Source organism: Calonectris borealis, chromosome 6, assembly GCF_964195595.1.
Source record: "Calonectris borealis chromosome 6, bCalBor7.hap1.2, whole genome shotgun sequence".
Classification (NCBI taxonomy): domain Eukaryota; kingdom Metazoa; phylum Chordata; class Aves; order Procellariiformes; family Procellariidae; genus Calonectris; species Calonectris borealis.
Genome location: NC_134317.1, coordinates 13,159,299 through 13,172,095, shown reverse-complemented (window position 1 = coordinate 13,172,095; position 12,797 = coordinate 13,159,299). Strand labels below are relative to the sequence as shown.

The window sequence follows — 12,797 nt, the reverse complement described above, 5'->3', positions numbered from 1 at the left end:
CCTTTCCTGCCTAGGTACTTCAATATATTCCTAATTAAAACTCTGTCCTGCAGAAATCTAACATCATAATTTGCAGAATTCCCTTCTTTGCAGAGGGCTATATTACAGATTAAGAAATTTCTATTTCTGTAAAAATCTTCCCAGCTGAGAATATAGCACACAGGAAAGAATTTCTCTGCAAGGTCACGTGCTGGATGGTCTTCTGGAGCCTACTGGCAGTGATGCATCTGTTGCACGCTTTACTCCAAGGCACAGTAGCCTGGGTTGGTAAGGATGCTGGAAGCTGGTAAAATATTGTGTTATTTTAGCCCAATTAAGCATGCTTTTATTTGTACCCATTCAGTCCAAAGCAGAATTTATTTATTGAAACAGAGGAGAAACCATACTGAGCAAATACATCTGCTGCTGTCTGAACCTGCACCAGAATATTTAATCTGTGACTTCCAGCCCATTCCCAACCGCTCTAGCAAAGAGCAAGAGAGTACAGTCAGTATGGATGAGGTGTTAGATTGGAAACATTCCACAGCTGATACTTTTCAGGGAACTGGATGCACCAAGCCCACTAATTACTTCATTGGCTCTAAGAGGCAGAAATTTGAGTGACTAGTGGATGTTTTCCACTTTAGATAACGATGCCTCTAGGTGCGGGCCATATCCAACCGTAGTTATTCCTATGAATTAGCTGAGTAGGCATTTTCCCTGGACCTGCCTTACTGATGGCGGTAACAGCGCTCCATGCTCCTGGAGGAAGAGCGATGGTAATCTGTACATTTTATCCACTGGTCTCAAAGCAATTTACACAGCTTTAAGTACTGTTCTGAAACTGATGTGCATTATCTGCCCTGTTCTCTCAGCTGGGTGAATCAAAACACACAGGATTTGCTACAGGATTTGCCATGGTGACACGCCGAGTCAAAGGAGATCCTGAAGGACAGCAACAAAGATCTAACTACCAGACCTCACCTCTCTAGTTTGCCGGGCCCGAAGAGAAACACTGTTGTCATCTGGCATTTCTTATTGCTGTACCCACTATCAGTCATGTCAGTCTATGACGACCTCCAACAACCACTTAAATGCTCCAGTTTGTAGGATTTTTCTCAAGACACTGTTGGTGAGATTTACGTTAGATCCTCTTTCTACCCTATTCTGAAAATAACTAGCAAGGAACAGCCTCCTCTCTGTGTTCTTTAAACCAGCCTGGATTTGCTCCGAAAGTCATTCAACACGCTGCTCTCTGAAACAAGTCGTAGCTGAGGCAACTGGTTAGTAAGATGATCTCACAAACCCCTACAGAAGAAAGGAGCTATTTAAAGCAGTTTCCTCCATATGGCTGGAAAACTCTAGGCGTGCAGGAGGCAAAATTCAGACGGGCTTTAATATAGCCAGAAAATCTGGCAAGCTTGAACCCAAGTCTGTCCAGACGAGACAATATTTGGATCCTGCTCTCACATTATGGAGCAGACAGTTAAATCTGTGTATGATCAGTCTGCAAATCTCATCACCAGAAGATATTATTGGGATCAAAAGATTAAGGATTTAAATAAAGGGGGAAGACTGGGTATTTATATGGTTAATGAGAATAACCCAGTTATATTAGTTGGGATTATTATTAAATATATGGCAGAGCTGATAAAAACCTGTGGCTCATCGCCAGAGCATTAAGCATATCTCTGATTTTCCTACGAATTGCATGTTACCCACTTTGGGGTTCTTGCTCCTTCCTGGTACTGGTTCCTTTTTTGAGATAAGGCCATAAATTGAGCAGATACCACTTTTCTCCAGCCTAACGACCCTTGTTTTCCTGGAAAGGAAGAGTACATGACTTCTAATGCTCAACCCTACAGGGCACAGGGTCTCACAGTCACTAAGAGAACGAACTTCACTGAAGCTCCCTCCTTGCCACTCACCCCCCCGCAGTTTAAGCCTATCCCCATTTATTGCAGTTTTTGCAACATTTAGACTAGAGTCTATCTGTGAGTGCTGTAATGTCCACAACTGTAGACTGGACCAGGCCACTTTCTAGCTCATACAGATGTCAGGCTGCTTTGAAAGCACATTTCAAACCCGAGAACCAAGAGTGGTGCCCTGTTACTCCCTTCATTCATGTGGACAGATCAGCAAATGGAGGGGTTGAACCGGCTCCAGTTTGAGGTAAAATTCAAAAAGACATTTTCAGGATGCTGCAAATAAGCCAGCTGTAGGTGTTTCCTGAGTCGTTTCATCTGTCACCTCTGAACACTGGAGTTCTGAAATGTTATAAGCCCTACATCTCATTGTACAGATGTATTTTTCTTTGAAAGCATAACCATATTTAGGCACTACTTTAATTGCCCTTTTACTTTGTATAAACCACTCGAGTCCTGTTTTCAGAGATCTACTTTTTAATTCTTTTTTTTAGACTAACACTATTTCATCACATACTGATATATTTTAATCATAGATTAAAAACACAGTTACATGCTGTATGAGAAAAATAGCTGTTTCAGATGGTCTGTTGTCCTCAGTAAAGAAACACAAACTCCTGGAGCACAATCTGCAGTTCAGAGATCAGCCAGCAGAACTCCATGTTACCTCTTCAATGACATTTCAGAGTGCAGCAAACATTTATCTGTTGCAGTTCATCCCAATTTGTTAAAAAAAAATCAAGACCTAACATGTTTTTGAGCACTGTTATTAACACACTTTCAGATATCTATATTTATTTCTTTGGACAAACAATTCTATTAATCAGTTTAAGCCAATATCCTGACCAAGCTGTCTTTCTCCTTTGAGCGCAATAGATAGCAAAGAGAATTGCTAATGATTTTTCCAGGCTAGTTTTCTTTAATGGACTTCAAATCAAATTTGGGGGCGGATTCTACATTGATAGCTTAGCAGAAGTACTAGGAATATAGGTTCAGATCTCTAGGAACAGTTACAAAGCAGGAAAAAATATCTGACCGCCTCCCAGTTACTTCTGTTTGCCTGGAGATTTATATGGTGCCTGTCCTACCTGGATGCCTATTATTCGTAAGTGGCGTGGAGATTCCCAGCTCCACTAGATAACCTGAGGGCACATCCTCTGTGTGGCACAGAGCCACTTGAAGGCCTGAAACAGCAGGTTCCTCCATTAGCTCTAAACCCATTTAGGTGGGCTTTAGCCTTGGGCTAGGATTTCCCTGTAACCTTGTGTGAATTGTAAGACCCCCCAGTATCAGGACATCATACAAGAAAAGGAAGAAACTATTTTGGCAATACGGTGGGACAACGGGTAGTTTTGATGCCTATCAGATGTTTCTCTTGGTTCTTTCTTGCTCCGGAAGTGTTATTAGTGCATCATCTTTTTCCTGGCTACACAAAGCTCTTAGGACAGCATGTAAGAGCTGGATCACTGCCATTTTCACAAACGGTTCCCTTTCACTTTTTGAAATGACAGTGTGCTGCTTTTGGAAAGTTAATAAATAATTCTGTGCTTAGACAAGAGAAAGACCAAAGTGCTCTTGCTTAGAAAGCTACAACTTCCCATGCCAGGCAAAATTCCTTAGATGTGGTGGATGTGGAGACAAACCAATTCCAAACTAGAAGCTGAGCAACTCCTAATGAAATTAAATACACCTCTTCCCCTTCTGCTCTATCCATCACTCATTTTAACCACAACTTCTGGGTGATATCCATTGGAAGATAGAAAGAAAAGCAGCATAACACTGACTTTGTTCTCTGCATTGTCTCTCAGTAATGTGGATGTTTTCCAAGGGACAGTTTTAAGGTGCTGATCAGGATACATTTTATAACTGCTGCAAAAATAAGAATGATTACTAGTGGAAGCCCGCATGGATCTCCAGAGACATGGCAAATAAAGCATACACAATTCTTTCAGGAAACCACAAGTTTTGGTTGATAAATATGACATAAATGAAAGAGACTTTTCTGAGGTGTTTGTTTTAATACCACATGACATATTGCGGAGAGTTAATTTTAAAAACAGGTTCAAGAACATATACATTAATGGATTAAAATCTGATAAATTAGTGGACTGAAAAAAGTCCTCAGAGTGAAATCATTCACAAACTTGCTACTCTAGCAGGGTCCCAGATGGGGTGGTATCAACATTTTTTGTAACGAACACTTGTGGATAACCCAAGTATTACGAAAAAAGTGATTACCAGTGAGGCCAAAGCCTCACTATATATAAAGTGATATATGCTAGGCTAGTGAGCTGGACCCAAAAAAAAAAAATTTTTGTAAGATATTATGCATTAAAGAGCAACGAGCAAAAGGGCTCTATGTATAGACTAGGAGATTACATCCCAAGACTAGCAGCTGTAAAAAGCCTTTAGTGGTCACAGTGACTAGGCAATTCTGCGTGATCTCCTACAACAGAAGAGCTTATGAAACTGCCAGGTGTATGAACAGAGGAAGGTGAATAAGAGGTGGAAGACTGTTTTAATCACACTCAGGCATTAGAGAGATTGACAAGGGAATACAGGTGAAAAATCGGAGTGTGCAGAAAACAGACACAAAAAAATATTCAAGGGCAGTAGAAAAATGTCTTAGAGAAAGAGGCTTGGAGAACTCAGCTTTTTACTTCATCAAAAAGCCTAAGTACTGGTTGACAAGAGCATATAAGTGCCTTTGTAAAAAATAAATATTGGTAACTAAAAGGCTCTTTAATCTAGCAGAAAAGGGCAAAATGAGACCCAGCCACTCAAAACTGAAGCCAGATCCAAAGAGGAAATAAAGTACATGTTGTTAACAGGGAAGGTGATCTGCCATTAGAATAAGCCGACAAAGCACACAGTCAGCCCATTTGCTTCAGGCCTTCAGTTCAAAACTTTTTGCCTTCCTCAAAAAGGTGCAGCACACAAACACAAGTTACTGAGCACAATTTGGGAAAAAGCAGGTGAAATTTGTGGCCAGAGCTACACAGGGTGTCAGAAGAAATGACCTAATGGCACCTTCTAACCTCAAATCTGGGACCCATATTTCTCATCTCTCTTTTCTCTGGTCAATAGGTACTCAAATGTGGCGTAATCATCATGCCATAATAATTATAATTCTGTGATGTGCCTTTTGTCACTTTTATTCTTGCACTTTTTATTTTCCTTATGGTAAAGCTCTAAGAATTTTAGAAGATATTTTCTAAGCAGCAGGAAGAATCTGGTTTAGATACTCAACAAGCATAAGAATGAAGGGGGAAAAGGCATTTTAATACACTAGGTGGCTTTGAAATTCTACCCTAAAATACATACATTATTAAATCAGCAAGGAAAATGGACCAGTCATATAACTTACACAAACTACACTGTGAATTAATACAAGAGCCAAAGGTCCTCCATCACCATATATTTATCATCAAATCACCTGTGCTCGGTAGAAAACTGCCATTAGTCAAGTTTTGACAAAGCAGAGCTGAGGCAGGCAGACCTCTGGATCTTGTACCACCATTGCACAGCAGAATCAGAAATGTTCACATTAGCGCTGCCCTCACTTGCTGTATTTACCCAGCCAAAGGCAGAGATGCTGGGTCAGAGCTGGACTTCTTGTCTGGAGTAGAGCACTTCACCAACTGGCTAGGCTAAACTCGGTATTTTTGGAGGTAGCGCTAAGTCATTTCTCTGCAGTGTAACAAACAATGAATGCGTAAACTCCCCCCAAGAGGGACTCGGCCATGGACACACAGGTTAGAGTAGATACAGACTTGGGAGATCTGAGTTTACTTAGCTACTGCAGAATCCTTCTGCCTTTGTAGTTTCATGTCTTCTTGTCAGACTCGTAGTCAACACCTCTGTTTGCCATTAATTGTATGTCAAGAAGTGTCTAACAGTCTGCTCAAGTATTGTTCCTCAGAACTTCACACCCATGGTCACTGCGCCCACCAACCAATTTCAAGCTCTGGATCACAATCAGCATAAATTCAGCTGTTTAGAGCATTATCCTCATGAAATTTTTGGCTAACTCTTTGCAGTGTGAGGAGGCAGCAGCAGTGAGGACACTCAGATCATCGCTTTCTTTTGGCATAAGAATAAAAAAGATAAATTGAAATTATTCTAGAATTTGTTCAGTCAAATGCATGGTTTTATCCATGGCTTGACAAAATAATTCTGGGTTATAAATTCAAATTCTTCATGAACAATGGGATACAATTTAAATCTCACAAACTTTATAATGGAAGAAAAGAGCAAAATCCTTTCTTTACGCATTTTAAAGTACAAAGACTACCAATTCAAAAATTCCTCATGTCTTGGATTTTGCAGGTTTTAGAGGTTTTTAACTTTGTCTAACTTCTGTGGGGTTCTTCTTGTTTGGTGTTCACCTTACACAGCCCATTTTGCCTCCATGGTGTTTTCCTCCATAAGATAGATCCTACATGAAACTCTAACACATGTTCTAGGATACCCATACTCCTGTTCTTTACAGCTACATGAAGCAAATTGTTGCCTATCCAGCAAAATTCAAGCTAGCTTTTTTGTGTATATACAAGTTAATACAGAAATCACATAAAGTTTATTATATAAAATGAACGTGGTCAATGGAAGACCATATAATCCTGTGTTTAAAGCACCGAACAGGAACCTGGCAGAATTCCAGCATTTTGGCCCAGCCACACAATCACTCTCTGTTTGACTGTCCATGTCTAAGCAAAGATCATGCTTATCCTCTCTTACCCTTTGTCCAGCTCCTTTGGTTTAGACTGAGAACTCTTTGCGGTGTAATATTAAGGACAACAGGACACCCTCTCAGTTGAGGCCTGAAGATTTTTGAACAGTACCAACACCACATTTGAAAAATTAAAATATTTCCTGCTTTTAGACAGATGGCTTTGTTTCAGCTTCTCAGAAGAGGGGCAGAAAGGACCTGTGTTTGAATTAGAAATATCTGTGAACTCCGGATTTCTGGGACAGCATGCCTTGGTTCAAGCAATTCTTGCTTAAACTGCATTTTAGCAGACTGCACCTGCCTCCGAAGGAGCTCTGCGATATTCCACCTGAACAGACTGCAGTGTGCTAGCAGATTCAATTCTCATGTTCAAGCGAATTATATAAAGATAAACTCTAACTGCAAACAAGCATCGAAGCCCACGTGGCCAAATGCCAGCGGCACACTGCTGAGTACTGAGACTAAGCCAGCCTGCCCAGCTTCACACCCCACTGCAAGATGTTACCCCTGGCTTGCCACCACTCTGCTCCTTGATGTGTCACAAATTGTGTCCTCTCCAGCAGTGAAATCACCTTTAAATTTCATGCAGAGCAAGTCTAATAACTTGGACAGGGGGCCTTTGAAATGGCTTGCTCAGTGGTGCTTATACACGTGGTGGTGGATCTAAACTGCGGCAAATTTACAAGCTCAAGCTGGGTCAGATGCTCCCTGTGTGGATTTCACATGATGCAAACAAATTTACCCATAGCATCACTGCAGCAAAGCAAAACTTACCTCTGTTTTCCCTTTACTTTGACAGGACCTCCTGGTGTCTTCATCTGAACCCCATGCTGTTGCCTGAGAAACCAAAATGCACAAGTCACATGACAATGCCACCAACCACCATGTCTGGAGACTCCCAAAGCAAGAGCAAGTATCTCCAGCCAATTTACACAGCCCAATTTAAAAGCATCACAGTGACAGTAAACATGTATCTCGCTCCCACTGTGCTCACAGTGCACACAAATGATAAATAGATGAGAAGTCCAGAGGCAGAAGCAACTGGAATGTTAACAGAGGACAGAGTTTAATTTACATGTAAATACAGCTTCTGATCATCATTCAACTGGAAGGTCCAAGACACAAGCCCCGTATGCCGAGCCATCACCCTTTTTCAAAGAGGACAGTGCTGTATGAAACCGCCAGCTTTCATCACCAAAATGAAAACCTTCCCTACAGCAATGTCCAGCAGTTCTGCACAAATCTGCTGGTCTCCTTAAATTTACCCACAAGATTATCACCTTCTAAGTAAACCTGCAGCAAAGTGAGCTGGATAAAACAACTGGGAGCTGACAGGCGAAACCCAGAGAGGCGGGAAGCGGGGAGGAAAGGCTGGATGGTGATTTGTGATTCCAGACAAGTGGGGTCAGATCCTGAGGTGGAGTAAAACGCATTAGCGCTGAGGGCACTATTGACTGGGGGCTGCAAGACCTGCACCGAGAGCACGTGGGATCCCCAGTCGGCTCTGACTGACTCCTTCAGAGCGAAGAGGCTCCTTCCTTTGCAAGAGAAGTCAAGACCAGCAAAGCTGCATTAGAGAGAACTTTTAGATTTAAAATATTCAGCAACATACCCAACCATTCAGTGCCCCCTGCAATTTTCCTCCCTTCAGCACTTTTTTAAAATAGTCCTAACAAATTCAAGCAGGTATTGTTAGCTGGAGGTGAAAATACATATAAACATCCATAGTATACATAATACATCATTCTGAATACAAGAAAAATAGCTCTGTTACATAGGGAAAGGCCAGGCTCGTGAAGTTCAGATACAGATCCAAAGCTCCCCTAAAAGAGCCAGGATTTCTTTTTTTTCCCAGTCCATTACCAACACAGGAAATGGCTTCAAAGTTTGGTCCGGATCTGAACTCTTCTTGAACCCTCTCACTGCAGCCAATGTATTTTTTTTAACTCTGGGCTTCCATAGAAATTGTCCTCTCAACACATGATAAATCCTGTTTTTCACAGGAGAAAGATGGGAGACCAGTAAGAAGAGGGGATCAATTTTCCCACCCCCAGCTCAGGTCCATGAAGACACTCGCTCAGAACCGCAAGAAATGCCACCACCCAGGAAATGCACAACACTGGGGGAAGGGATATTTCTACCTCGCTCCAGAAAAATGGTATCTTCTCCATTAGCTAAGCATTCAGTTCAATTTGGCTTGAAGTAAGACTTCATGTGCACAGGCAAAGATCTGGTGGGAGAAGGGAAGAGCACAGATCTTCCCCTGGGAGTCGCTTGGGAAATACCTCCCATGTACTGCAGTCCAATCCAGGCTGAAGGCCAAAAGTTTGTGCCTCAGAAGTGTTTTTGTGAGAGCTGGGATAAGTCCTTGCTGGAAAGGATCATTTAGCCATATCCTGAGAGGGGATATGTCACTGGATGAGAGACCTTACGTTCGTAAGCCATCACAGGAGAGCAAAGAATTTTGACTGGTGGCTCCCAGGAGCCCTTGACATTTGCAAAACAACTGCGCAGCGGCATTTTGATCCCCAGTCCCAAATCTGGCCCGTATTCATCTAGTCACAATATCCTTGCACCTTGGATCAATTTTTGACAACCTTAATTAAAAAAAAAAAATCCAGAAAAGACACAGGTTATTGGGTGGCTCTTCTTCCCATTTCAAAAACAGAGACAGAGCACTCTCCATTATACAGCCCGGTTTACCTTGACAGTGCTTGACAGGACAAAATGAAAACAAAAATCGTTGGTTACTTCAGCAATCAGTGCTGCTTCTCTGCAAATACTCTGGGTCTTCTGTGATTGCAGGAACGCAAGAGAAGAATTTGGCCTCCTAGGGGACACTTAGCTCTTCCTGCCAGACACCTGCACCACTGAGCTTTGAGGCATGTTGTAAACATAGCTCATGTCAGAGCACTGGTCCCCTCCAGCTATGTTCTGGGCGCCTAAGTGTTTACTTTTATTAGGCAACGCTGCCCTTCAGCTTTCTGAAGCACTACCTTGATGAGTCTAGTGATAACAGAAGTTCTTGGTGATGGCCCAAATTACAGGAACATGTTGTTTGTGACTGCACCATTAGTCAGGGTGCACTTCATTAGAGCTAAGAGGATAATTAAGCAATATGGCAATCCAGAGCATGTTTTACAAGTCCCACACATGTCTTTGGTGGGACAGGGAGGAGCTAGTTTGAGGGCTGAGTAACACCAATGACCTCTAGTGACTCAAAGAAAATATTCATGACCCTACAAAGCAGAACATCTTGTCAATAATAAAAATATAATTGCAAAGCCAAGGAGCTAATGTGTGTTTAAATAATTGTACTGTGAGGTATGAATATGCACCAGTCAGCTGACCTACAGCCTAGACAAGGCCTTCTGCTGGGCTCCCAGGAGCCCGCACACATCTGTGGTCATGGCCTTTGGGTTGCAACTGGCAAGATGTCCTGGGCAGGCTCAGAATTCTGAGCTTGGGGCTTTCAATGAGCTTTCCAGCACTGTTTGGTTCCTTTACTTGACTGATCAGCTGTCTTTTCAGATCAAAATGTCCCACCTTTGGGCTTCTTTGTGCAAACCCCACTTTGTAACGCTGGTGCTCTAGTTCCTGCATCTCATTGGTATGTCCAACCCAAGCCCCTCCTTCCCAGATGAAATTTTCTTCCTCTGCCTTAGATTCATTTTGCCCCAGTATCAAACTACATCCTGGACATTTGACAGAGAAACCTTCAGAAAGATCTCTCTCTTCTGGAGTACATCTGTGTGTACCCGTACTTTTCTCAGTGAGGCAGACGCCTATTTGACACTTGCCTAATACTACAGCACTGTAAGGGATGCTTTGTACTTTTACTTTTGCCTCCTTACCTATCATAATGCTTCTCAATAGCCAGCTTCTTGCACACTGACTTAGGTGCCTCCCCTCCCTTTCCTCATCTCCCTCAATAAACCAAATTAATACTACTTCTTTTTACTGCTTAAAGCTGCCTCTGCATGTTTGGATGAGGTACAAACTGTATCCACCAGAAGTTTATGGTCACTCACTTGGGTCATCATCCTGAATTTATGATTCATTTTCTCAGTTGTCTGAGACATTTAAGCTCCAGAAAACACATCTGGGATTATTTTTGTACCTCCTACTACACATCAGTCCAAAGCGGTAGAGCAGACACCTCCGAACCTATGTGGCCATAAAACAACTTGCATGGCATGGGTCATGGAAAACAGAGCCTGGATGAAGATGTGACAAACCTGGGAACAAGATTACATACAAACACAGGACAGTATGTACTTTCTTCTAGCTGCTTCCCTACTTGCCATGTGCTTAAGCCACGAAGCAAACACTTTTTTAGGCTGTCAGGACGTCAGCAATACCTCCCCTTACATCCTTACCAAGAGCACTCCAGCTCCTCATGCTACCTCCTTACAAGCTCTCCAGCACCTCTTCCCTCCTGCATTTCCAGAAGAAATGCAGTTTCTAGGTGTTCCCAGCCACTTTGAGGACCCCTCTACAACCACATGGCCCCTGTGCAGAATGGGGGAACCCTAGATTCATATGCCATGCAAATGAAACAACCAGCTCAGGGCTGCAGCTGCTGTGTAAGACAAGAGCCATGCAAACCACGGGCAGGACTGCCCAGCCACCTGTGCAGACAGGCACGACAGTACTAGCAACTTTGTCCCTGAACTGAAAACGCAATTAAATGTGCCTTCCTTCAGCCTGGACACCTCGTTCTTCACATCTCTATTTCTGTTCTTGAGTTCTATGCAAGCAAATTTTCTCAATTTAAAAAAAAAAGTGTTTGTGTGTTATTTCTGCATCTTTAGGAAGTCACATGAAGGAGAACAATCACAGGAGAAGCAGTCATGTGTACAACCACGTGTCTGGTACAACACTGCCCAATTGGAAATTAACAGAAATGGGCCACAATGGCTAAGCTCGGTGCATATCTGAATATTCAAATGTCACACTCAGACACAGAAAGAAAGAGTTAATGTCTCTTCTAATAAATTATGAGCATCACGGTTTGCTCCCAGTTCAGACTGCAGATCAACACCTCGTCATGTGCTGTCAAATCAGTTATTCAGCACGCACTGCTGAGAGAACCTTTCTAGATACATTTATTTAATTACCTGCACATCCCAGTGTTGGCATCCAAAGTACCTGCCTGTCACTAGCAAGTCCTGTTATCAATAGTTATGTGCATCCTCAAATGCCAATGTGAAAATCTCTTCAACTTCTATGGACCAGCTTTTACATTCAGGCCAGCAATTTATAATTACTTCAAACACCACATATGAATTTAACAGATTAAGCATACACTAATCCCTGCACTGTACTTGCACAACAGAGGTTGCAGCTTTTTGTGCAAAACCAGAACATTGCTTTAAAACTGAAAGTGAAGACTGGAAGAGAGTAGGTTACATGCATATTTATCGGGCAAATTAAAGCCGTTCTTAATTTCTGAAGTCTTTTATTACAAACCTATCCATCTGCTACCAACCTCATTTTCCATTACATAAGTACTCCATGAAAGCTACTGGCAGCCTTGCATGCCTGCAGACAGACCCAGAATCATGTTGTTCTCTCCTATTAGGGGAAAAAAGTGTAATACAAAAATGTACATTGTGTATGTTTGGAAGGAGACGAAAAAAAAGTAAGTACAGACTTACTGCAAAAAAATCCAGGGACTGATTCTGTGAGATGCCCAGCATTTCCTAAAAGATATTGAGTTCCTCAGGTTTCTGCTAATGTCAGCAGAAGCAGAAGCAGCACCTAGTCTCCCAGGCTCAGGTCTGCAGGGATTGCTAATGGCAGGAGCTTCCATTTCCATCAACTCTCCACAGTGCTCACAGGAGACTTCTCAATCTGCCCATGGAGTAAGGGGTGATTTTGGTTCTCCGCTTGTGCCGTGCAGGGCACCCCAAGCAGAGTCTGCCAGTCACACATCACCCTTTGCTGAGTTATGCATGAGGAAGGAGGGCAGGAGGTGTTGTGATATGACAGTTACTGTTCACTAGAGACCTGAGCTGGCAGAGTCATTTCTTTCCCTGTGTATTTATTTACATCTTCCTTTCCCATAACTGTACAAGGCATCAGTACGTTCAGAGAAATGTACCTCTGGAAAAAAAGAGACTTGCTTTGAAGGCAGCTTCCTAGATTCCTTATACTGC

General features: G+C 42.4%; 1 protein-coding gene across 2 annotated transcripts in view; it reads right to left on the bottom strand.

Moving 5' to 3' along the window:
* The window catches only part of SEMA5B (semaphorin 5B), a 135,034-nt gene that overhangs the window by 70,451 nt on the left and 51,786 nt on the right, over positions 1–12,797 (bottom strand). For both annotated transcript variants that reach the window (XM_075153924.1, XM_075153925.1), the window contains exon 4: positions 7,411–7,473. In XM_075153924.1, coding sequence (XP_075010025.1) covers positions 7,411–7,473 — 63 coding nt within the window. The remainder of the gene's footprint in view (positions 1–7,410; positions 7,474–12,797) is intronic.